General features: G+C 38.3%; 2 protein-coding genes and 1 long non-coding RNA gene across 3 annotated transcripts; 1 reads left to right on the plus strand and 2 right to left on the minus strand.

The window, feature by feature from the left end:
* Nucleotides 1–6,007: 6,007 nt before the first annotated feature.
* LOC111567154 (uncharacterized) lies at nucleotides 6,008–6,972 on the minus strand. The gene is made up of 3 exons (XR_002746053.3): nucleotides 6,826–6,972; nucleotides 6,596–6,650; nucleotides 6,008–6,511 (listed from the first exon to the last, which is right to left on the minus strand). It is a non-coding gene; the product is annotated as an uncharacterized LOC111567154 (long non-coding RNA).
* A 3,307-nt stretch (nucleotides 6,973–10,279) lies between these two features.
* Nucleotides 10,280–13,329, minus strand: ccdc86 (coiled-coil domain containing 86). The gene is made up of 4 exons (XM_023268087.3): nucleotides 12,697–13,329; nucleotides 10,949–11,078; nucleotides 10,790–10,864; nucleotides 10,280–10,460 (listed from the first exon to the last, which is right to left on the minus strand). Exons 1-4 carry the CDS (start codon nucleotides 13,230–13,232, stop codon nucleotides 10,317–10,319), a joined length of 885 nt encoding a protein of 294 aa, XP_023123855.1. The 5' UTR covers nucleotides 13,233–13,329; the 3' UTR covers nucleotides 10,280–10,316.
* A 1,139-nt stretch (nucleotides 13,330–14,468) lies between these two features.
* glb1 (galactosidase, beta 1) lies at nucleotides 14,469–26,531 on the plus strand. The gene is made up of 16 exons (XM_023268086.3): nucleotides 14,469–14,656; nucleotides 15,201–15,370; nucleotides 17,006–17,156; nucleotides 17,677–17,737; nucleotides 17,827–17,921; nucleotides 18,017–18,197; nucleotides 18,478–18,536; nucleotides 18,608–18,729; nucleotides 20,826–20,866; nucleotides 21,441–21,553; nucleotides 21,726–21,800; nucleotides 21,974–22,063; nucleotides 22,182–22,295; nucleotides 23,986–24,117; nucleotides 24,583–24,822; nucleotides 25,764–26,531. Exons 1-16 carry the CDS (start codon nucleotides 14,597–14,599, stop codon nucleotides 26,016–26,018), a joined length of 1,959 nt encoding a protein of 652 aa, XP_023123854.2. The 5' UTR covers nucleotides 14,469–14,596; the 3' UTR covers nucleotides 26,019–26,531.
* The last annotated feature ends 454 nt before the right edge of the window (nucleotides 26,532–26,985 follow it).

The following is a 26,985-nucleotide window of genomic DNA, read 5'->3' on the forward strand; positions in this document are numbered from 1 at the left end:
CAACGTGGCTAACCACAGCGCCACCTTGCAGCCCATTTGTAAAAGTATAAAATAATTTCCAGACCATGACAAGTTGTCTTGATCATAAATACTAGATTGTTCATTGTTCTTTTGTCATTTTGAGTCTCATTTTCGTCATTTTGTGTCTTGTATTTGTAATATTTTGTCTTGTTTTTTGTCTTTTTGTCTGACTTTTGTCGTTTGTCTCATGTTTCTGTCCTTTTGTTTCCCTTTTTTGTTTTATGTTTCTTTTTTGTTTTGCTTGTGTTTTTGTCTCGTTTTTGCCGTTTTGTGTTTTTTGTCTTGCTTGTGTCATTTGTCCATTTTTTTGCCACCTTGTGTCTTGTTTTTGTAATATTTTGTCGTATTTTTGTTTATTTTTGTCTCTTTTTTTGACAGACTTTTGTCGTTTTGATCATAAAGTAAAATACTATATCATTCAGTTCCGGATACCTGTGACTAAAAAGTTTGTTCCTTTGTAGACACTCTGTGATCTGTAAGTTGTAATGTGTAAATGACAAACTGAAGCTTAATGTTGCTGAAATTGATCCTATTTTTCTTATGAAATTTCAGGTTGTTCATAATGTTTTGTGAAAAGATAATTCCTTAAATGTGAACATTTTTGCACTAAAACAAAAGAAAAATTTGGAGTTGTGGTTATTTATAGGTTTTTATGCTGTGATTTTACTGGTCCAGTCCATTGGAGATCAAATTGGGCTGAATGTGGTCCCTGGTCTACACCATACAAAAAGATACATTTTCATTGTTTCTTGAAATGCTATTGATTACAGCGGCATAGTAACAAAAAAAGGACTCGAGTTACTGAGTTTTATGCGGCTCCAGAGGAAATCAAATGAAGGCAGCATGTTCATTGGTTTTCATGTTTCTGCTCAACGCTACGTTGGGGCATCAAAGGGCACAGATGACCCCAAGGCCCAGTGGGGGTCCATGCCAAGGGTGGTGGTGCTGAAGTGGGTGTGGATAAGGAGCCCAGTTTTAAATATTCTCTGTAGTTAAACTCTGCTCGAGCTTCATCGTTGTCCTGCAAAACGAGAGGAAGAATATCTCGTTGCACATTACAGGAAACATTCAGTCCCTGGATGTGTTCCAGGCTGCAATGTTAGTTTTTGTTACAGTAAGAGGACAAGTTTAAGAGCTTCAGTCCTGGAGATTGTTTCAGAATGAAAACTGCAGGTTTGAAATCCTCAGTGTGTGTGTAGTTAGTCATCAGAGATGCTCACACTCTGAGCTCTGCAGTATCACAAACCAACTGTTATGTATTGTTGCCTGTTTTGTTTCTCCCTGGTGTTGTTCGCTGTTTACTACAATTCTACAATTTCATTGAGCAGATGCTTTTATCCAAAGCGATCTGAAGTAGATACAACACACAGTTGATGTCAGTGATGCTTCCTGGACTGTTTCGGCTCCTTCAACATCACACTCCGTCATCCAGGACACCCAGGCAGAGTAGATCAGGGCTGGGTTGTGTCCAGGTGTCGCAGCGCCCCCCACAGGTTAAAGGGGCACATTACATAAGTTTATACTCCTTTCTGCTCCTTTTCACTCAGAAGTTTGGAAACATTTGTTTTTGTATTGTATTGAATTGTTGTTTTTTTTCCCTTTTTGTCAATGAATGACAACTACCTAAAGAAGGTACCTAGTACATAACATATTGACTTAAGGTACATAATATACTGACTTAATGTCTCAAAATCCAGATAATAATGAGACTGAAATCTATCACGTGTTAGATTCACGTCTGAAACAATATTTCTCAGTTTTCACTGGATGTAATTCCGGGATTTGCAGAAACATTATTACATCTCCTACAGTCCTGTTTTCTGCCCACAGCTGCTGCTTGTCAGATTATTTTCTCTGGCTTTAATAAACACCTGCAGCATCCCGTAGCTTCAGTGCTTCTCTGCACATTTACGCACAGCAGCGGTGACTTCATTAAGATCAATAATGTTCAGTCCCTTCTACACACCAGATGTGTCGGTTGTTCCACACAGATTCGAGGTTTATAGGGTTTAATTATTTGTATTAAATTTTCTGTGGGTCAATCCTTAACTCCATCAGAGCTGCCAGGAGACTTTTATTAACAAAAGCAGCCAAAATTACATAAATAATCCTCGGTCCCCTTAATGTCTGAATATTTCCTCTTTCACAGACTACTTGAGTGCTTGAGCTCTGACTCGGCATGATATGGACCTCAGTGATGCTGTGTGGACGCATCAGCTGCTGAAAGACTTTAGCATGATTTTAGTCCAATAATTTGCATTTCAGGATCTAGTTCCCACCAAGATGCTTCAATCAGAGGCTGATTTTATCAGGAAAGGTTCAGGTAGCTTTGAGGCTCCGTACGTTTCTCACAGCTGATGGAAACTTGTGCACATACGCGGAAAAACGTCAACTTTAAAACAAAGAAACTGACAATATGGATCATTGATTTAGCTCCAGATCAGAATTGGTCAAGCACAGGTGCGTGCGTGCATCACTTAAGTCATGGCAACAGAAGGTGACGCCCACCTAGAAAAGGCCTGCTGACCTTCGTACGTTCCCCTTTTGCATTTGGACATTTACTTGATCCCTTGCAAACCGACAAGCCTGCTGTTAAGCTAGCTATTTTGGAAAGTTTGAACTCTTTGGACACTTCCGATACTTTGAAGAAGAACCTCAGCGGATTCAAGAAGAAGCTCACCTTGCCAGAGAAGCCACCTGAAGAAACACCTGAAGTTTAGAGGCCTGCCAGATCGACCATCAGAAGGTAAGAAGATTCAGTTCATGCTTTTCTCATCAGCTGATCTGAGCACTTTAACAGCACTTTCACTCCAACAATGAGAATTATTTATTGAATGTCGTTAGTTCATTAACGCAATTTTTTATGGGCTGTTTTATAAACAGTTTGACTGATTCTGATGTTTTCTTGTTGTAAAATAGTTTTCTCTACGTTTAACTGTATAACCGTACCAGTAAAGACCAGTAAAATCAATGATTTACATTGTAACTTTAAAAAAATGTCAAAAACCTGTATTTTATAAATGGTTGCTTGTTATTTTACAATGTTTGACAGTAAAATTAATATACCTTTTGCTGCACATTAAGGACTAATAATGGGTAAATAATTTCTGAAAAACTTCATGTCAAAATATCTGTATACATATTTTCAAAATTAATTAAAAAATTTAATAATAATCATAATCATAATAATAATCATAATGACTATTTTATTATTATTGTTAAAAATAATGAAATACTTGTTAACAATGATAATTGTTAAGAAGACCTGGATCATTAAAGGAGAACATATTTAACATATTTTCTACTGTATTTTTGAGGGATTGATTCATATTTTCTCAGTACTTGAGGAGAAACAACCTACTGTGGGCAGCACTGATGTTTGGGCTGAACAACATCAAAAAAAAAGTTTGCATCAATCTTTTCAAGTTATAACAATTTCTTATAAATATATGTTCAACCAACGAACTACACTGAGTAGAATTGAGTAGAATTTGCTTTTCCTCTACACTCAAAATATTTTTAGCTACCAGCCTGAAATTGTCGAGGCATGTCAAGACAAAGGAGTTTATCAATTATGTGGTCAAAATAGGATCACTGAATTTACTTTTCAGAGTGCAACCTCTTGGATGAGGGTGAAACTGCTTCAAGAACCTACAGCTGATATCTACTGAAGCTCCTACAGTATGTAAACTTTCTTTCATGACTGTAAATGTGATAAGTTGTGAGGTGTGCAAAGTTGTCATTTATCAGCTTAATCTTTTTCATTGTCAGAACCTGGTGCTACGCTACCCACAATGCGACATGACCGCAGCCGGTTTGGTCAGATATTCACTTGTGTCAATAGCAGCCAATCCAGTCCTGCGCTTCTTTTCTCAAGCGGAGTTGAGGGGTGGAGCGCAGAGACCCAGTATAACCACTTCTTTCTAACTCCACATCCACACTCTTTCATGTTCCCATTTTCAAGTCTTCAGCCACAACCAGGCATCAGATTTTCTACAATTAGCAGATGATTTTATTCAAAGCAACATTCATCTTAGAGTAGATACAACACAAGTAAAGATCTAGTCAGGAGAAAACAACCTCAAGTTCAAGCGTGATAATAGGACCGTGGTGTCTACAGGCAGTGCAGGCGTAATAGGATTTTATTTTTTCTTTTGCAGTCTGTCAAGTGCAACGGTGTTCAGTGAAGAGCTGGGTTTTTAGTCTTTTCATTAAGACTAAGAGGGACTCTGCAGATCGAATGGAGTTTATTAACTCGTTCCACCAGCGGGAGACCACAGAGGAGAAGAGTCTAGCTATCGGCCGACCCTGTTGTGGTGGTTGGATCAGGCGCAAGAGCTTTTATTGGCTACAACTTCCTCCTTAAATGCAATTGTTCTTGCCAAGAGCTTCAGAAGGCAGTGGAGTTACCCTTCAACATAAGCCCTTTTAATTTATGTTAAGTTCTGAATCATTACCATTATCCACCCATGATGCACTGTTGCTGGCATGAAAGTGTCGCACCCGTTCACACCCTGGTTCCTCCTACCGAGTCTCATGTGAAAGCCACGTGATCTCCGATCCTTTGACTGCTAATTTGTTCTTGAGAGTTCAGTGGTTATGTTTGGGATCAAAGTTGCCCTCACAGGAATGACATATTGACCCGTTCAGCTCCATTAAGCACAAGAAACAACGAAGCATCCCTTCTCACTATAGTGACTTCAATGTGTGACAACTCAAAATACACGACAGACAGCTGCATCAAACATAACAAATGCCCAAGAGCAGCTCCTTCATTGTTAGCTGACCTTGTTACCTTGTCTTGTGTGCGTTTCACAGCTTCCGCCGCCAAGTTATATTGTGCTCACACAGTACGTCTGTTTGAGAAAATAGTCTCTTGTGTGCGTGCAGGTAAAAATGAATTAACAACTGACTGGTAATCACCGTATGGTCATGTAAAACCCAGAATGTGCTTCATAACAGGGCCATGGTTTATTTTGAGAAACACAAGACGCCACAAATACAATAATAAAAGATTTTCTTAAGCCACTCATGCAGTGTGGGTGTGACCTGTTTTTATATCACTTTGGCAAATAGTCAGGTCAAAACAAGTCATTTAGATTTATTGGGACACACCCGGGATACTTTTAGGACCATTAATCAAAACCCGTTCTCAGTGCATGAAAAAAAAATGATATTACAAGAAAACCTGTGGAAAACTTAAAAGTACATGGAAAAATATTGCATTTTAACTCAGTTCTACATTAAATAGTGACCTGGTAGTCAAGGTGGGCTTTATTCTGTCCACAAAATTTGTGTCATTTTATTGATTATTTCTTGTGTTAAAACCATGGCCTTGACTTTGGGCAGGTTACTCATGGCATAGAGATTAGATAGATTAGTTTTTCTCAGTTATTTCAAGTTAGACTAACTTTTAGTCACTCTACCATTCAAAAGTTTGGGGTCACTTAGAAATGTCCTTCTTTTTGAAGGAAAAGCAGTTTTTTCAATGAAGACAACAATAAATTAATCAGAAATACAATCTAGACATTGTTAATGTGGTAAATGACTATTCTAGCTGGAAACAGCTGATTTTTAATGGAATCTCTCCATAGGGGTACAGAGGAACATTTCCAGCAACCATCACTCCTGTGTTCTAATGCTACATTGTGTTAGCTAATGGTGTTGAAAGGCTAATTGATGATTAGAAAACCCTTGTGCAATTATGTTAGCACATGAATAAAAGTGTGAGTTTTCATGGAAAACATGAAATTGTCAAATAACAAATAACATCAAATAACTTTTGAACGGTAGTGTATATGCTAGATTTAGGGAATAAAGTCACCTAATATTTCTCAGAAATCTATGAACACTGCTACAAATTTAGTGCAGTTAGAGTCGGTGTTGAGGTAAATGAGCTAGTCAGCTTGATAAGAAGAGCCACAAAAGCAGCTAATAATTCATGATAGTAACTTTAAAGTTAGTGACAATCAGAAGAGCGAAACTGTTTGAGATTTACCGAACTTTTATTAGCAGTTTTACACTTGGTATCATCTAGATCTTGAAAACCATCAACACGTGTGCTTCATGATGTGATTATTTGGTTACATATTTAAACATGAACGATACAAGGTGGTGCCTCTACATGACAACCAATGACGGTATTCTATAAAATGAGACAAAGGCAACACAAAAAGTCAGACAGTTCAGAAATACTTAAAGACTACAACACTGAGGTGGCACAAGGCCAGACTGCCCATGTACGTGACCCCAGCATGTGTGGTGGCAGCTGCGCTAGTTGTGCTGTTTGTTGTCGTTGTTGCGTTTGTCGTTGTTACTGTTGTTGTGGTGGCAGCAGCAGTCGTGGTGGTGGCAGCAGCAGTCGTGGTGGTGGCAGCAGCAGTCGTGGTGGTGGCAGCAGCAGTCGTGGTGGTGGCAGCAGTAGTAGTTGTGGTCGGAGCAACAGTAGTTGCGGTGGCTGCAACAGTTGTTGTCTGGGCGTTCGCTGATGCTGTTAATCAATGATTAAAACGTCAGTATAAAAGAGGGCAAATGATCGCAACACACTGTAAAAAGAGAAACGTGTTTTTCTCACCGATTAGGAACAGCTGAATCAGAATGATCAGAAGCATTTTGAATGTCTGTCGCATCTGAGACAAAAAGGGACAATAAGTTTCTTTAAACTTGCTCAAACAAAAAAGTTCACTTATTAGACAAATTATAAATGCAAATACAAGTTTAAAAAATATTATGTAAAATAAATACAATATAAATGTGAATAAGGCACTTTGTACACAGAAATATAGACAGAAAACGACTACTTACAAAATGTCTGGATGGTTTTTCTATAGTTGAGCTGTGAAATTAAAGCCGCTCGCTCTTGTTGAATCTTCCTCGATCTGCAAACTAACTCAACCTACGAGTGTCACAGATTTTATAATGGGACTGACAGACAACATGACGTTAAAGGTACTGAACTTCATACACTTTTGAGGGACGATCGTTCCCTCCACATGAGTCACCTCATGGTAACAAATAGCTTTTTTACCCACCAGTTTTTAAGCTTGTGAGATTATTCTGCTACAGTCGAAAGGATTACAAAACAAACAGGTTGGTGACGACTTGAAGGAGCTGTTTTGCGACATCACACAATGGCAGCAGTGAGTATATGATAATTAATTTTTTGTGAAAAACCGGCTCGGGCAGCACCTTCACAATGAGCACACCATGTAAAATGCATGGAATGAGAGTGGAGGTGAGGGACGGCAGGGTGTATGCACCCTGCCTTCGGGATACATTGCTGGGCTCAAACTCTGTCTTGTGATGCATCCATTTGCGCAGATACTTCAGTATAGAAGTCATTTGTCATGTCGATACCGGTGTGCTGTTGTAGGTCAGAAAAAAGTCCCACAGTCACCTATGTTGGCAAGCATCATAAGGAAATTACCATTTCATTATTTACTCAATGCAGATAAAAACCTTTTTGTTTGTTCTGGATTAAATGTAAAATTAAAATTAAATTAAAGAAATAAAAACAGAGAGAGGACTTTGATTTTAGACTTTTAGTTTCACTCTGGTCTCTGATACACATGTAAACATCTTGACCAATCATTGTCCTACGAAGGGATGATTCAGCTGCTTTTATATAGTAAATGACTTCTAAAACATTACACTATCCTGTGCATTAACCATTTTCAGCTGAGACTCTAAAGCAGAAACTAAACTAAGGTATTGGTTTCAAGAACTTTCGTCGCTTAATAACCACTTAATAGTCTCAGACCATATCAGAAATGCACTCAAAATGAAAGTCATCTTTGCCTTTTTAATGAAAAAAGTCCCACCAAAGACAGTTTGTACTGCACCGTTTTATATATGAATAATGAAGAGAGTTTTTTCAAGGTAAAACTTGACAACAGAAATTAAAAACTCATCTCAACAGATTCAAAGTTGAACAGTGAGTCTCTCGCTTTAATTGAGAATGCCGAAGTGTATTCTCAATTCTGTATTTCTAAGTTGTGTTATGGACACTTTGACATGTCTGGAACTTACAGCAGATATTTTTTGAGGCCAGGAACAATACTTCAGAGAAATATTGGTAGGAAAATCTAGACCTGATATACACTACCGTTCAAAAGTTTGGGGTCACCTACACAATTTCATGTTTCCCTGAAAACTCACTTTTATTCATGTGCTAACAAAATTGCACAAGGGTTTTCTAATCATCAATTAGCCTTTCAACACCATTAGCTAACACAATGTAGCATTAGAACACAGGAATGATGGTTGCTGGAAATGTTCCTCTGTACCCCTATGGAGATATTCCATTAAAAATCAGCCATTTCCAGCTAGAATAGTAATTTACCACATTAACAATGTCTAGACTGTATGTCTGATTAATTTAATGTTATCTTCAATGAAAAAAAACTGTTTTTCTTTCAAAAATAAGGACATTTCTAAGTGACCCCAAATTTTTGAACGGTAGTGTAGATATAATACAATATAGATATAATAGTAAATCAGTTTATTTGTTTTTATTAAAATACACTAGATTAAGGAATCATTAGTATAAGTTTGATTTTTAAAATTGGTATCAGATAGCGCAGTTGAATGAAAAATGCGTCAGTTTGTCAGACTACATAATGGAGGCACTGGTCATACTTACTGCCTGATGCACGCAGTACGTAAATGAAACATCACATCAATGGAATTTACTACCACAATAATTCAGACAGCCCCCGTCTTTTATCTATTCAAGCTTTTTTTTTTTTTTTTGAGTAACGATTTACTGAAAAACAGCATTATTGACAATGATGTTGTCTTCTTCCAGCTTCAATAAGATTATGCTCATAATATAGGATATTTTTATTAAAATGTAGGTTGATTAAACTATGATACATATTGAGCTATATTTAGTCATTTCAAATGTTTAATAACATCAGGTACATGGACTAATTTTATATTTATTCAAATGTTGATTAATGTAGACTGGCCCTTCTAAAGTAATAATAAATTTGTTGCCCTTGACTTTATGTATTTACCTTTTACTCAGCGTAATTCTGTAATTTCCGACTGTAGCAAGCACCCTGAATGTGTCTGCCTAATGAGTTTATGTTTCAGTTATTCAGGTTTTATTTGTATTGTGATATATTAAAGTCAGTGTGTTTAGTTGCTGTCATATGGTAACAAACTGCATTGACCTCACCCATGTTTTAAGAAGCTATTACACGTATCTCAGTAGATACTCTACTGCTGTTTAAATGTGATGACGGCACTGATGGATTTCACTTGTTTATTGTGACTATTTTCTATATTTAAAAAGGACACCCCCCCCCCCCCCCCCCCTCCACCTCCTTTGTAAATTAATCATCTGTAAGAATTCCCAGACTACTAGACCTCCCCAGCTTGGCAGTGAGTGCATACCGTACATTGGGCGTAAAGGTTCCAGTCGTCAAACCTGATTGTATCAACTGTGATTGTGAGTTACTGAAACAGAAAACTTGTCTTGGGCAATCAGCAGTACAAGGGGGAGTTTTGTAAACCATTCCAGATGAAAAGAGTCACTATAAACAGACACTAATCCTTTAAATTCTGCTATGAAGAATTGTGACCAAGATAAAGTACTGATATGATGTTTTACAGTTCAAAATGAACTTTTCCATGCTCTTTTGTAAACAAGTTGTGTTGAAAATACCTCAGACACATCTTTTTCATTTGTCAGTGTTCATTTCTCCGCTCTTATTCTTCAGCTTTAACGGCCTTCTTGCCTGAACTCGATTACGGAGATATTTACATGAATGCCTTGACCCACAATCTCAAACTGCTGGAATCTGTTTATCATGGAGCACTTGCATGCACATTGTTAATGTGGTAAATGACTATTCTAGATGGAAACAGCTGATTTTTAATGGAATATCTACATAGGAGTACAGAGGAACATTTCCAGCAACCATCACTCCTGTGTTCTAATGCTACATTGTGTTAGCTAATGGTGTTGAAAGGCTAATTGATGATTAGAAAACCCTTGTGCAATTATGTTAGCACATGAATGAAAGTGTGAGTTTTCATGGAAAACATGAAATTGTGTTGGTGACCCCAAACTTTTGAACGGTAGAGTATGTAACCACCTGAGCGCCCTCCTGCATCAATTGGGCTACATTTATTTTACTATATTTAATTTTCGTACATTTTTTCCCCCAAAGTAAGGTTTTGTGTTAATGTGTAAATAAATCCAGATAGAAACTTTGCTGATCTTCTCCAAAGACAGGACGTGTAGGCAAAGCACTGAACATATACACTTTATTGTCCGACAGTCTTTTTTAGGTTAAATCTTGAACATTTTTTTGTGCTTTGGTTTTAACGTTCTGCTTCTGTGACTTCTGCAGCAGAGCCAGCGTGTCTCGCTTCTCGATTTTTCGTAGCTGTTTCTTCTTCATCCTCTTGATCTTTGCTGTGTTCCGGATCTGCGATACAAACGAGACAGAAGGTCAAATCTGAGCCGACGGGAAAATTAGTTTTGGAAAGATTTAATGGTAATCTCAAGCATGGAAATGTGATCATTTGGATTCAGCATTCTCCAAACTTTTAATACACCTGATGCTAGTTAGTGGTTCTCTTTAATTTCTAAAGGTGTAAAGAATGTGGGAACCATTATCAGGCTCTAGAGATCAATAGTAAAATAAATTGTTATATAGAGAATATGTTTGAGAATGGAGCAGGAACCTTTTCAGTTCCACTTGTCATGTATTATGAACCTGTTTAACTGTGCTTGTGTGAACAGCTGCTGACGTACCACTTGAACAATCTCTGCTTTGCGTTCGTTCTCTTCGCGACGTTTCAAGTTTTCTTCTCTTCTTTTCCTCTTTTCCTATTGAGATGGGTGAAATATAATAAACAAGAGGTGCAAATGCGTTGATATTACGATCAGAGTCGTCACGCAGCCTTCGCCTACCTCCTTCTGTTTGTTTTTCTCCTCTTTAAGCTGCAAAGAATACTGTTTAATGAGCTCCTTCTCCCGCTTGGCTGCCATCTTCTTTTCCCAAGAGGAGCACAACGGTTTGTCTCTCACCAGCGCCGAGAACCTGGAAAAATAAATAAATCGCAATTAACAGACAAACCGGGTGAAGTTTTAACTGCCTATCAAGCAGTGGTCAGTATAGATGTTACGGATGTTTCGGACGGGTACAAAACATAATATTCAGATTTAGATCTCAAATTGCACCAACATCAGTTAAAATATCGACCAAAATTGCATAATTATTGGCTTCATTTTCCAGTTTTCCCCCAAATATTAAAATATGTATTGTACCACTTTTTCAAAACACTAACAACGCTTTTTCCTTAAAGTTGAACTTTTATTTAAAAAGTCCGACTTTCTTTTACTCAAAGTTGAGCTTTAAAAATAAATAAATCTGTTCTTTTTCTAAAAATTCACCTTTTAAAAACAGTCAACTTTTCCTTCTCAAAAATTGAACAAGCTCTTTCAGTGTAACTTAAAAAAACAAACTTTTCCATGTCAAAGTTCAACAGTTTAAAAAAAATCTGAATTTTTTTTATTCTGAATTTTTCTATTTTTTAATGTTTTTTTTAAATAACATATTTTCACTTTTTTCATTTAAGTTAAATTTTTCTGACAGTGTCTGAACACAATCTGTCCTGCAAGAACTTTTCAGTATTATAATAATAAGGCTGCATAAATGTGTGATTTGTTGTTTTTGTTGTTCATTTTTATAATTTTAACAAGTTTTTTAAAAGATTTTGAGAAAATAGCCCAATTCCAATACAAGATTTATGGATTTCGATATCAAAACGTTGATCAATTTCAGAATCATTGTACAGTTTTAGTTAAAATATTTTCTGTTTTCATTTATCTACTTTCCAGTTTGTACCTCAGAGGTGTCCATAAAACCATTTTAACATCTTACGCTGAAAGGATAAACACCTCTTAAGACAATAAACTTCATTATTATCCAGGTCCGAGCACTAAAGGTGTGTAAGACCCTTGTGAAACGCATGGATTTTTTTTTCTCCTGTTTTTTAATCGCAATTTTGAAGGTCTAAAAATATTTGAAAACATGCCAAAATGGCTCCATAGCGCCACCTTGAAAATTTGACAACAAAACCTAAAACAAAACAGGAAGTCGGCCATTTTGAATTATTTGACATATTTTGGACGGTTCTGGACCAGTTTTTTGCACCTTTTCAAAAGCTATAAACTCAAACAGGGTAACCCCAACAGAGCTCAAATCCGGCAAGGATGTACACCAGGCATGGATGATCAAAAGTTATTAAAATGCTCAGGAAAGTCTGAGAGCGTGGAAATGGTGGCTAGCGGAATTTTGATAATTCGCCATGAAACAGGAAGTGATGTATAACTAGCCTGCACATGCTCCAATCTGCCTCAGACTTTACATGTATGATACCTAGGCCGATATACACTCACAGTTATAGCGCCACCTGGTGGACACTTTTAATAGGTCACCCTCAAAAACGCATCAAACCGAAATCCACTCTCAGTTGCAGCGCCTCCTGGTGGACATGTTTGGATTCACTGACCAGCAAGGATGTGAGAACAAGACCAATGCTGCTTGCAGCTTTCATTACTTAAATTAAAATTCCTTTGACTTAAAAGGAGAAAACAGAGTTTTGTGTCTGAGCTGCCATTTCTAAAAGCAGATCTCAGGCTCCTGGTTTCTTCACCTCTGTTTGTTGCGGTTCTTCCACACTCTTCCTGACTTGGGTTTTCCCAGAGGAATGACCGGGTTCTGTTTCCCACTCGGAGCCAGGTGAGGCTTCTTCTTCGGGATGGTCTCTATACTCGAGGGTGCTGTTTCTGCCGGTACAGGTCCGGACTGAGGACCGTCTACGCCGCCGTTAACTTTGCCCGTAGCCGCCGCTGCAGCCTCAGTCTGCGGCTCTGCTGGCTCTGACACAGTGCATGGCTCCGGTTCCGAAGAAATGTCGGGTTTCTCCTTCACCAGACTTTCGGGGTTTTCCTCTGGTTCCTCGGTGTGTTGTTGTTCTTCCTCCTTCGGCAGCTCCTGGATGACAGACCTCCGGGTCCTCCGGCTGGGAGTCCTCACCGGGGCTTCAGAGTCCAGCAGAGCGGCAGGAGGTTTCACTCTGCGGCCGCTGCGGGTCCGTCTGGTCTCCGCTGGCGGCTCTTCGTCCTGCTGCTCGGCTGGTTCCGCTTCTGGAGCGCCCGTTTCTTCTGGTGCCTTCGTTCTCTTCGGCATAGTTTCTAATTAAACCGACATAAACCACAATAGTCTGACAAACTCCTGAACCCACGTGTGATCGTTCCCAGCGCTGCGTGTGTATACGTCACGCTGTTTCCGGAACTAAAATGGACAATAAACAATATAACAACATAAAGCCGCCACCTACAGGACAGGAGGGGAACTGCAAGCACCAATTTACTTTTTAAAAAAAAGAACAAAATAATTTTTTGACATATTAGTAGGGAGAGGCTATACATGCCTTTTCCCAAATATGCTAATATTTTATAAGAATTTTTAATTTTTTTGTACTGAACCATAATTATAGTTATCAGTTCACATTTCTTTGTTGTAAGTAATTATTCAGGTTCTCAATTGCACCTTGAAATCACTGCATTATTTTATAATACTACTACTACTGCTAATAATAATAATGTTATATAGTGGTTATTATTATTATGATAACATTATCTGATAATTATTATTATTCAATAATAATAATAATAATAATAATAATAATAGCAATTGTATTAGTAATGAAAATAATATTGTTTTTATGATGATAATGATGATGATGATGATATTATGATTATTATATTATCTAATAATTATTATTATTCAAAAATAATAATAACAATAGAAATTGTTAATAATAATTATTCAATCTTACTAATACTACTACTACTAATAATAAAAATATTATTATGATTATTATGATGATCATTATTATTATTAATCATTATTATTATCTGTTTTGTGTGTTCGTGTAATGAAACTGCAGAGCTGTGCATAAAGGCGCATCCTTTAAAGTCAAGGGGAGAGCTTGAAAACTTAAACTCGACAGTATGAACTCAGATTTCCTTACTGATTGTATAATAATATTACTACTACTACTACTACTACTACTACTACTACTACTACTACTACTACTACTATTATTATTATTATTATTATTATTATCATCATTGTTATTATTTCTGTCAGAGAATGGCTCTTTTTGTCAATAAAAAAAGGTCTTGCTATGTTAAACTCTCTGGAAACCTTTTCCTTCCTTTTTCCTGCTCCTGACAATTTTTAGACCAGATTTTCATTTGTGACCATAATATCAACATGACTTTGAAGAATCAATACGCTATTTACAAAGTCGTGCGTAAAAGGCGCAACACTGCCACCTACTGGTCACAAAGCCTTGGCACACCACTACCATCATATCACATGATTTACTTCCGTAACTCATGATCCTACACACACATTCAAAATATCACAGCCCACACAAGGAAGTCAGTACTGTAGCTGACTGTACTGCTGCATGTTAAGTTTTTTAAATTCGGTTTTAAATTAAATTCTGAAAGGAAACGGTGAGGCTCGTGTGAGGATCCATCATGTCTCCGCTCAGAATTGCAAGCATGTTGCTGCTGCTGGTGCTGCTGGTTGGACAATCAGTGAGTAAATCTGAGTTTGGACTGTTGAGTTAAAGTTTTCAGACTCTCTTTTCCACTTTAAAGGATGCGCCTTTACGCGCAGCTCTGCAGTTTCATTACATGAACATGGAGAACAGATAGCAGGACTGGAGTTTATAAAGCTTCGGCACCAGAATTCATAACACAAGATTGGGACCGTTATTGCACCCAAATTGAGAACAAATGTTTTGCTTACATCAGTACTGTTTGTGGTAAACATTGAGATTGTTGTTTTTACAGAAGTATTTTTTTTCAATAAGTGTGTACATATCTTACATTTATATGATGTAAAATATTGATCTGAGCTTACTTTCACATATTTCATAAGTTGGTATAAAGAAATATTATTCACTAAATTCAGTAGACAAATAAAGTTGCTGTATATCTCATATCAGCTGAAGTGTCACCCCTGTGCCATAAAAACATCCACCTTTTTGGAACATAATGTGCTGACTTCCCTTTATGATGATTGTTGCAGTACGTATGGATTCTGGTGTGAATCACTTTGTGTTGTGTTGACCTGCAGTTCGGGGCGCCTCGGTCATTCAGCGTTGACTACAAGAATGACTGCTTCCTTAAAGATGGGGAAAGGTTTCGGTATATATCTGGAAGCATCCATTACAGCAGGATCCCCAGAGTCTACTGGAAAGATCGACTGCTCAAGATGTACATGGCGGGACTGAATGCCATCCAGATGTAGGTTCACCTTCGGTCTCATTCATATTGACTGGTTTATTGCTTCAGTCACATGCCTTTGGGATTGTTCCAAGTTGCTGCTTTATAAAAACTGAAAGAGGTTTGAAACTCAGGTTAGAGAATTATTACCAGAGAAGAAGATTCTTGTATCACTAAACTCAATGGTTTTATTTGTCTGCAGTCACAAGAGTCCCGTTTAGAAAAGTATAAAACAAGTGAGTGGATGGGTTAATTATTGAATGCATAGAAAAAGGATCACCAACTGTTTTAATTACAGTAACTACTGCTATCAAGCAACAATGTAAGATTTCTGATAAGGACACGATCACCAGGATGCAATACTGAGCTTCTCACTTTCCCATCATAATGTCTTTTACTTCTTTCTGTTGACTTCTGTGCATTCGCTTGTAATATGTCATATGCGTCGTGCATTTTATTTTTCCATTTTTCCATGTGTATTCGATGGTTAGTTTTCCCTGTCTCAGTGGTGAGGACAAACAAGAGATCAATAGGTAACCTTGGAGACCTTCCAAAAAGAAGGTAAAAAGGGGAGAAACCTGTTACCTCAGATCGTGTACAGTTATATGCATAGATCAACTTGTTCAAGGATTCTTTCCAGTTTGCCTTTTTTTTTGCCAGTCAGTTTCTTTAACATTTGCAGCAACGTGCGATTAAAGCGCTCAACTTGCCCATTTCCCTGGGGGTGATGGGATGTTGTTTGCGATCCTAGTACACCACAGTTCATTTTTAGCTGAGCCCAGAGCTGGTTCTCAAATTCACCACCTTGATCGTGATGTATTCGAGCTGGCAGTCCAAACTTTAAGGCATAGTCGTTGAATATTTGATCAGCGACTGGTCTAGCAGACTTGTTGGTGGTGGCATAAGCCTGTGCAAAATGAGTAAAATGATCGATTATTACCAATATGTAAAGAATGTAAAAGAATCTATCCCTGATCAATGATGTTGTTCGATTAATCATTTGATGGCCCATCTATAATGCAGCTGCTTTAGTACAGTGGTCTTATATTTCTGAGGTAAGACTAGCTGTGTTTTGGTTGCTGTCTTTCTGTGGAGAATACCATCTTCATCAACATGAAGTTTTTCCCATTCACGAAGGAGACATTTACTTTGCATACTGAGGGCATGAAATTCATATCCTATTCAAGAGTTGTTATAACTCTGTCTTTTTGCTTATTTATGACTATCACACATTTGTCACTGTCTCTGTAACATCCAACATCATAGCACTAGTTTTTGTGAATGGACGCTATTAACTTAAAACTTGACACTGTTTTTGAGAATCGATGCAGTATCATAAAATGAAAATACTCCAACATATAGGCATTTTCTTACATCTCCAGCTCTTTCACAAGAAAATGTCTAAAGACGGGAAATATAAGCATAATATTGTCTATTAAAGTTAATCATAGAAAAGGAAACTCACGGTTATTTTGAGTTTCACTTGATCTGAAGAACTGAGGATCAGTGTTGATTCCAAATAATCAATAATGTGCAGGATTTTCTGATTTATCAGGAATAATTTTTGATTTGGTAGAACTTTGTCAAATTTTCTTGAAACAGAATTAAATTTAGAGTGTTTGTTTAGACAATACTGACATTTTAGTCTCTCTGCAGGTACATTCCCTGGAACTACCATGAAGAGTCTCCAGGCCGCTACAGTTTTAGTGGCGACAGAGATGTGGGGTATTTCCTGAAGCTGGCCCAGGACATCGGTTTACTGGTCATCCTTCGGCCAGGACCCTACATATGTGCAGAGTGGGACATGGTGAGAGAGGCTGTCAGTAAATGTACTTTATGTTTTGAGGCTGCTTAGTCAGGCAGGAAACTGAGCATATTAAAGTATATATCAGAAATATACTCACCAATTTGGAGACCTTATAATAGAAATGTATTTAAGTCACTGCTGAAGGATGTCAGTGCATAATAGCAGGAGATGATATAATATTAGATGGATGATAGGACTGTACAGTATATCCTTATAATAAAAATTAATTTGTCGGTGTCAGTTTTGTTCACTGAGCTCGAGCACATTAATATTTCCCAATTAACTCGAAATGATGCTGGTTAAAATGTCATTAGTTTTGCAGGTGTGAATGTTGGAATCTGATATCAAACTGAAAATGTTGCCTCATGATGGGGTGAGATAAAAGCTTATGGAAAGATTAAGTTATTACCAAATTCAGTAGGATTTATCATCTGGGGAGCATAAACATCTGTATAAATTTTAGTTATATTTCATGCAGTGTGCTTTATTTTTATTTGTTGGTGTAATTCTTTTATCTTAGGGTGGTCTGCCTGCCTGGCTTCTCGAAAAGAAAAACATTGTGCTGCGATCTTCAGATCCAGGTGAGAGACAAAGACAAAGAGGACGACTGATGACAACAGTACGGTTTGCATGCTGCAGTGAATGTAACGTTGTAATCTGTGTCTTCTAGATTACATCGCAGCTGTGGACAAATGGATGGGGAAGTTACTTCCTATGATGAAGCCTTACCTCTATCAAAACGGTGGTCCCATCATCACCGTACAGGTGAGTTCTGGACTCATTTCGGCAGGTTTGTACCTCCTCACGTTAATTTGTTAAGAAGATTTACATCTCCCTAATGACGTACCTGTTACCGATAGGTGGAGAATGAATACGGCAGTTACTTCGCCTGTGACTACAACTACATGCGTTACCTGTCCAAGCTGTTCCGATCCCACCTGGGTGATGAGGTGGTGCTGTTCACTACAGATGGGGCTGGAGTCGGATACCTTAAGTGTGGCTCAATACAAGGCCTCTATGCTACTGTTGACTTTGGGCCAGGTAGGTGTCGGTCTTATGTACTCAGCAAACAGTGAAATTATCAACACTTCAAATGTAAAGTACTATAAGCTGAAAAAAAATGTACGTGTATGTATTGTTAAGTTTTATTTCAGCAGAGATACATTACACAGTGAGGTTCATTAGATCATGTTTTCCTAATGTAAATCTGCTTCTTGTTCTCTTCTACTTTGACTCAATGTCCCCTTTTAGATTAGTCAGGAGTCATGGGGGAAGTTGCAGAAATAAATGTGTCCCCATCTTTTCCTTTTGACTCTGTTAGGTGCAAATATAACTGCTGCCTTCGGCGCGCAGCGACACGCTGAACCTCACGGACCTCTGGTGAGCATTTTACAATCTCAGGTTTAAACAGTGTGGCACATGTCCTCATAATGTTGCTTCTTCTTTCACAGGTGAACTCTGAATTCTACACTGGCTGGCTGGACCACTGGGGATCAGCTCACTCCGTCGTGTCTCCTGCTGCAGTGGCCAAGACCCTCAGTGAGATGCTGGCTGTGGGAGCAAACGTCAACCTGTGAGTCTACAGATCTCTATTATGGGTTTCAGTGCACTGAAGCTAACAGATACAGATATAAAGAGCATAAGAGATGTAAAGATTCACCACAAGAATGTCTGATTCGGAAGTTACTGGCCTCAACGACCTCCAAAATGTTCATTGTTCTGTTTGTATTGCTTGCCCTCCACCTGCTATCCTGCTATCCCCCACTCCCTTCATCCCCACTCTCACACCAACTGGTCAAGGCAGAAGGCCACCTTCTCTGAGCCTGGATCTGTCGGAGGGTTTAGTGAGGTTTTTTTTGGTTCCTCCCACTCTTGCCCACTGCTTGCTCATAGGGAATCCAAAAGCACCTTTGGATTGTTGAGTTCTCTGTTCTTTGTTCAAAATTTGTAACATCTGTACCTTAATATATTAATCACTGTGAGATGACATATGTTGTGAGTTAGCACTGTATAAATATAATTGAATTGAACTGAATGGCAAGGGGGCTGCACAGTGGCGTAGTGGTTAGCACTTTCTCCTTGCAGCGAGAAGATCCCTGGTTCGCGTCCCGGCTTTCCCGGGATCTTTCTGCATGGAGTTTGCATGTTCTCCCTGTGCATGCGTGGGTTTTCTCCGGGTTCTCCGGCTTCCTCCCACAGTCCAAAAATATGCTGAGGTTAATTGATTATTCTAAATTGCCCGTAGGTGTGAATGTGTGAGTGCTTGTTTGTCTATATATGTAGCCCTGCGACAGACTGGTGACCTGTCTAGGGTGTCCCCTGCCTTCACCTGAGTCAGCTGGGATAGACTCCAGCACCCCCCGCGACCCTAGTGAGGATTAAGCGGTGTATAGATAATGGATGGATGGATGAATGGCAAGGTGGGGCTACATTGTGGCTTGGTGGTTAGCACTCTTGCCTGCATGGAATTTGTATGTTCTCCAGGTACTCTGGCTTCCTCAGACAAGTCCAAAAACATGCTGAGGTTAACTGGTAACTCTAAATTGTCCGTAGATGTGAATGTAAGTGTGATTGTTTGTCTCTATATGTAGTCCTGTGATAGACTGGTGACCTGTCCAGGGTGTCCCCTGCCTTCACCCTAAGTCAGCTGGGATAGACTCCAGCCCCCCACGACCCTAACGAGGGTTAAGCGGTGTATAGATGATGGATGGATGGATGAATGTCAAAGTGCCACCTAAAGCTGCCACCGTTGATCTGCCACTATGGTTAGATTTCGGTAACATTTTTGAACAGACATTCATGGTCCCAAGAAGATGAATCCTGATTTTTTTTTTGTTGTGTAACATTGTGATGTTGGAAATCCCATTGTTGGATGAGATGCCATTTAATTAGTTTCAGACATTTATGCCACCATCAAGTTGAATTGTAGTAACTTCAGTGATTGCTAAACCTATTATACTGCATCATCGCTGCATCGAAATGTAAATTTGTGAAAAGCTACCAAAAACAACAGATTCCAAAAATATCATAGTTTGAGGAAAACTGGCATACACTTCAACTACAGAGAACCAAAACTTGAATTTTTAACTTGCATGAATCACTGCGAGTGCTTAAAAGTCTGTCCTGTGGTTCTCATTACATCCACACATAAATGGGTTAAAAACCAGTGAGCTCAAACTACACCAGCATTTTCAATACAGACCACTGGACAATTGTATGTAAGCAAATAAGTTGCAGGTTAATGTTTTTTGTAAAATAAACCAAACAAAACTTGAAGATCTCTACACCAAACACGTGCTGACAACATACTTACAACATAGTGATGTCAGCAGAGATGCAATTGGATCATTACCATCAGATCTACGGCTGTTTTCCATCCAAAATTATTGATGTCAAGGTGGTTCCCATCAGTTTGCAGGATTTCACTCCATTGGAAGAAAAAGTAAAAATGATCACACAAAGCACTGCATTATTCTATCAGTTTACTATGTATTAAAATAAATAATTGGTTAGTAGTTTATTATTATATAAAAAAAAAAAAAAACACAACCTATATAAGAGTGCACAACCTAAACTTATGAAGCTCATGCCTTCATATTGTAGTTTTAGGTTGAAGTGGAATTCACAGTGTCAGTGCTTTATTTTGAACTTTTATTCCTCCTCTCACAGGTACATGTTCATAGGAGGGACAAACTTTGGTTACTGGAATGGTGAGTACACTTAACAGACTGGTTTGATGAGATGATGATATTGAAAATGACTCACACAGGATGCAAACTACACAGTCAGGAGAAGCTTGGCGCCTCCTTAATAAAACAAGAACTCCTCTGAAAACATGACTGTTACATTTCCGGAGATCTCCAAAATACTGACAAAATGCTATTTTAGCCATGCAGTCATGGATCAAGCGTAACTTTAGGCTATTATTGATGTGTGATTCATGTGTGAGGGTGGTTCTTCGCTGTTTTACCTAAATAAAGATACTGGTGTGCCATTGAAATATCATAAGCATCTCTCACTTTAACTCAAAAATAATGACAACCACTGTAACACTAAACAACAAAACAACCCACCATGCTGCTAAAAACAGGCAGCAGTGGCTCCATTTATCTGCTTTCTTCTTATTCATATTCTTATTTTTAGAAATAAAGATGAATAAACGCTAAATCAAATGCTTTTTAAATGCAACAGTAGTGTCGTTCCCACAATGGATTCACTGTAAAGTCACTTAAGTCTTTCCAAGAGGATTACTTGAGGAACTTAACTGTGTCTTAATACCTTCAGGTGCCAATGAGCCATACGACGCGCAGCCCACAAGCTACGACTACGATTCCCCGCTCACAGAAGCAGGAGATCTCACGGAGAAATATTTTGCCATTCGAGACGTGATCAAAATGGTACGAACACAAACATAGGCTTTCACTTTTGCAACCTCTAATATTTGGCATTAAAAGTAACAGTGTGCTGTTAATGTACACTAACCATATACTATGAAACATTTGATCACTGTTTTAAATATCGCTTCCAGTATATTGTCTCTACAAAAACTGATGTATCTTCCAATTACAGTACCATAGGATCCCAGAGGGACCAATACCACCAACAACTCCAAAGTATGCATATGGTGCTGTTCCAATGAAGAAGGTAGGCACTCAGATGTTTTTGGTTTGTGTTGGTTGGCATTCTAATTCATTCAAATCTCTAGCACTATAGTAACGAATTCTATATTGTTTATGCCAACTTGACAATAATTGAGTGTTGACTTGTTATTTACATCATTCATAATACAATAAATTGTCTTCTTCTTCCGCCTACAGCTCCAGACGGTATCAGATGCCTTAGAAAAGCTGTCTTTCTCTGGCCCTGTCAAAAGCATGTATCCTCAGACTTTCATTGACTTAAGTCAGGTATCCATCATTATTTTCTGTTTTAATTAGGCAAATAAGTAGTTGTTGCATTTTTTGTGTGTTTTTTGAGCAATAGTAATTTTGTAGTATTGCTGATGACTTTCTTCTTGCCCTCTAGGCGTTTGGTTATGTGCTCTACAGGACAACTCTGCCTGTTGACTGCACCAAACCAACTCCACTGTCATCTCCACTGAACGGGATCCACGATAGAGCATATGTGTCGGTGGACGGGGTGAGTCGGATTGTTTCACACACAGGCCTTCTTGATTTGAACGTATTAACTCCACCAAGGAACATGTTGGTTTGTCTGTTTGTCTGTCTGTTAGCAACATTACTCAAAATGGACTAACGGATTTGGATGAAATTTTTAGGGAAAGTTCACTGATCACCTCTATAGCATTTTCAAAGGCTGCCCTGTCCTAATTAAAACTATTGGAAACTGTGTGCAAACTCATATTTTCTTTGGAGAGCATTTTATTTAATCAGTTTGCTTCTGTAAGTTCCCGTAACAGACTGAAGGCTGCTGGAAATTGTCCATCATGATTGTCCACTTCTGACTCCATCTCCTGCTGCTGCAGCCTGCTCTCATTTACTTTCCAGGCGAGGCGCAATTCACCTCGAACCAGCCAATTGTAGATGAGCTGTAACCAGGTATTACTGGTATTACTGAAAGACATACAACGGTAACAGTCACTCAGGCTTTGGGCCTTTTGTGTCGTCGAGCAGAGTCATGAGTTTAGCTAGTACAAGGCCAAAGATGACAAAGACATCCGTGAGGCTTAATGATCTCCGGGACAACTTCTGTGTCTGAAGTAATTTAGGATCAACTAGGACAACAATCTTTTATCCCAGTGGTTTATGTAACAGAGCCACGTCGCGTCTCCAGTGACTGAGACAGCAATATCAGCACAAGATAAATGTCTTTAAAATCAGATTGGGGCAACTTTTAACCAGACTTTGTTGATCATTGCAAACCAGCCTGCCCAATTTGAGAATTGGGCAATTTTTTTTTTTGTCTGATCAAAGGCGCAACTGTGCAAGAGTTTAAAAAAATCTCAAAGAAATAAAGCAGATTTGTCAAATAAGGATGATGCTACAAAAAAGTATTGAGGTTTAGTGTTTAGATCTACTTTTAACTGATTTAGTAATGACATATGGTAAACAAGAAAAGCACTCAGAGAGCGCAGTACTCGGTCAAGGCTGTTCATTCATCCATATGGCACTGTCAGAGATGCAGCATTTTTTTTAGAGATGCAGCATTTGTTTGTTAGTTATTGGTGATCAGAAATGATGGCAACATAGAATGTGGCCATTTAATATAGATGTACCCACAAACAAAATGACCTTGGCGTATGTTATGCATGTGTACATTATGTACAGATACCGAATCGCATGAACTAAATATATAGCAGGTGGTAGGGATTGATGGGACTTGGAAACACCCCTACAGTTTAATCAATTGTTCCTTGTATCATTTCCGATAGATAAGTCCTGATAAGTCTGAAGTGGTGGATTTGTAGTAGGATCACAATCATGTGATCATCAGCAGGCAGCTGACGTAGTGTTCACTTGTTGTCATAGTTACAGTGATGCCGTGCCGCTATCTCACAATGATACAGAAATCTTTCACAAATCCGTGGATCCAGACTATAAGCCGCATCACTGCCAAAATCGAATCAATTGGTCCTTGTGTCATTTCTGTCCTCCCCTGAAAATTTCATCCAAATCTATTAGTCCGTTTTTGAGTAATGCTGCGAACAGACAGACAGACAGACAGACAAACCAACGCCGATCGTCACGTACCTCCGCTGAGGCTCCACCTTCTTGGTGTAGTAAAAAAGCTTGATTGGGATATTTCTGTCTGATTATTCCTGATAAAATCTGTAAATCTATTCCTGTTACCATGCTTATTTCATTTGAAGGTGGCTGTGGGGATTCTGGAAAGAAACAAAGCCTTAACTATCAACGTGACCGGGAAGGCTGGCAGTCAGGTTGACATATTGGTGGAGAATATGGGCCGAATCAACTACGGAAGAGGCATCAACGACGCAAAGGTTTTTTTTATTTTACTTTTTGCTATATTTCAATGGTGGTGTTTATTCCTTGAATTATAGGAATCAGTTTAACTATCACAAGTCTGTATTGGGTTTTAAATGCCTAAAAACATTTGGACTACAGTCATGCAAAAGACAAGTATGTCTTACAGACACTGTTGTCCTTTTAAAAACTGTTCCTGTCTGTTACAAAAAAAATCAATCTGTGTCAGTCAGTCTTTCCATAGCTACTGCCTCAAAAAGGATCAAGGGTTGGCTCGAAAACGTTGATTTCCAAGTGATGTCTGCATTTTTTCACATAACTATAGATCAAACTAATATTTTCTACTATTTTTTCTATAAAATAAAATTTCTTTACACTTCATAACAACTTTGGATGTGAGTTTGAAATGAGAAATAAACCAAGTGTTCAGTTGGTTTGAGCTTCCTCTCTGCTCTCCCCTTCTCTCTTATTTTTTATCTCAGGGTTTGGTGTCCAATCTGACGCTTGGGAAAGACCTACTCACCAGCTGGTTCATGTACAGTCTCAGTATTGATGAAGCAATCAATCAGGGCCTCCTCGGGGAAAAAGAGCTCACACCAAAGCATCCAGCTCAGGGTGCTGACCTCTCCCTTCCAACTTTCTACGGAGGGAGTTTCATCATTCCTGACGGCATCCCATCTCTCCCTCAAGACACCTACATAAAGCTGCCCAACTGGAGGAAGGCATGTGACCTACACAGTACATTTAGATTGAACTGAAAACCATTGGTTACATTTTTTAATCGACGCAAAAAACAGAACATTAGCCAGTGTCCGCTACAGTAACTTATCTCAGTGCTTTATGATTTTGCTGTCATACATTTTAAATCAGTGTTGAACAACTGGATGATGTACACTACGGTTCAAAAGTTTGGGGTCACCTAGACAATTTCGTGTTTCCCATTCACACTGTTATTCATGTGCTAACATAATTGCACAAGGGTTTTCTAATCATCAATTATCCTTTCAACACCATTAGCTAACACAATGTAGCATTAGAACACAGGAGTGATGGTTGCTGGAAATGTTCCTCTGTACCCCTATGTGGATATTCCATTAAAAATCAGCCGTTTCCAGCCCAGAATAGTCATTTCCCACATTAACAATGTCTAGACTGGATGTATCATTCATTTAATGTTATCTTCATTGAAAAAAATGCTTTTCTTTCAAAAACAAGGACATGTCTAAGTGACTCCAAGGTTTTGAACAGTAGTGTATGATTGGAATATGGAAAGAAAATGAATCCTCAACCATTCTTTGAACTAATTTAAGTCACTCATGATGCAAATAGGACAGACATGCAATTTCCAGCTTCTGAGATGCAATGATTGACTTCTTTTCTTTGCTGTATGTTATTAGAAATTATTATTATTATTTGGTTTTGTATAGATGGTTGGATAAAAACAGCACACTATTCAGATGTCATGATGGACATGATGTGGTATTTTTTACAATTTGCCAACATTTTACACGTGGATAAAGTGCATCCAATTCAGTCTATAAGTGTATAAGTCTGATTATCACGGTAAAGCTTTATACCTACAATTTTATCACAGTGTCATGAACGCCATCTTTCATTAAATAAAAAAGCAATTCATTTGTCTTTGTGAATCTGTGTTTTTCAGGGACAGATCTGGATCAACGGCTTCAACTTAGGGCGTTATTGGCCGACTAGAGGTCCTCAGGTGACACTTTATGTCCCTTTCAACATTCTCAGCACAGCTGCACCCAACAATGTGACCGTTCTGGAGCTGGAAGGAGCTCCCTGCAGCTCCAAGCCGTGCACCGTGGAGTTTACTTCCACCCCCATCCTGAATGCAACAGTACACTCTCACTACAGACTGCACTGGGGACAGTTTACTAAAGACGATATACTGTGATGACAAGGGAACTCTCTGCTGCACAAATTTGCACTAGACTCACTGATATACGAGTCCCAGATCAAGACATGCATGAAAATCATCATGTTTGATTTTTTAAAAAGCTGTGTTATGTGACAAGAGATTAATTTTGGGACAAGATATTAATGATCGAATGTGTCTTTTTAGCCTAATCTTATTTTTTCCCAGCACATTATCTGTGGGTATCTCTACCTCACTGATTCAATAGGACATTTATTTAAAGCCTCTTTTATTTGTCCTCTCAAAGGGATTACTGCCGATTAAAGCATTGCCTTTTCATGCCAATGTGCATTTTAGAGCTGTTTTATTTTTTATGTGAAACCCGCATCAGGGAATTGTTTATTAAGAAGCATGTCAAATAATTGTGGGACTGCTGATTTGTAGCTTTTATTCATTTTATAAAGATTGACATACACTCTGAATCTGATTCAACACTCACAGTGTATACCTTTTGAAGCAAAAAACAAAAATATATTAAAAATATTTCAGTGATCCCCGGTGTCATTTTTAAGTTGCGTTCAAGCTGTGTGTAGTGAATTTCCCCTTATGTGGTCTTTACTGGAAGCAAACACTTCATTAGATGTTGTTGACTTGATTAACAATGTTGTCAAAGAAGGAAACTGCTCTTCAGTGTGGTGGCAAAATCTTCAGTTATAAATTGTTAATATAAATATACCATAAATAATTTCGACAAAGATCTCTTAGTTTGTGCTCATATGCACTGAGTAAGAAATCCTGCAATTGTAAATTAAACATACTTCAAGTTTTGTCTCGAAATGACCTGCAGCACGGGAAATCTGTACTTAAGTAGTCTTTGTTTCTGTTAGGCTAAGCTATTATGATTTATTTTGTATTTGTTAATGGCCGTACGTTTGTCCGTCTCTCTGTCCGTCTGTCTGTTAGCAACATAACTCAAAAACAGATTAACGGATTTGAATGAAATTTT

The sequence above is a fragment of the Amphiprion ocellaris genome, chromosome 4, assembly GCF_022539595.1.
Source record: "Amphiprion ocellaris isolate individual 3 ecotype Okinawa chromosome 4, ASM2253959v1, whole genome shotgun sequence".
Classification (NCBI taxonomy): domain Eukaryota; kingdom Metazoa; phylum Chordata; class Actinopteri; family Pomacentridae; genus Amphiprion; species Amphiprion ocellaris.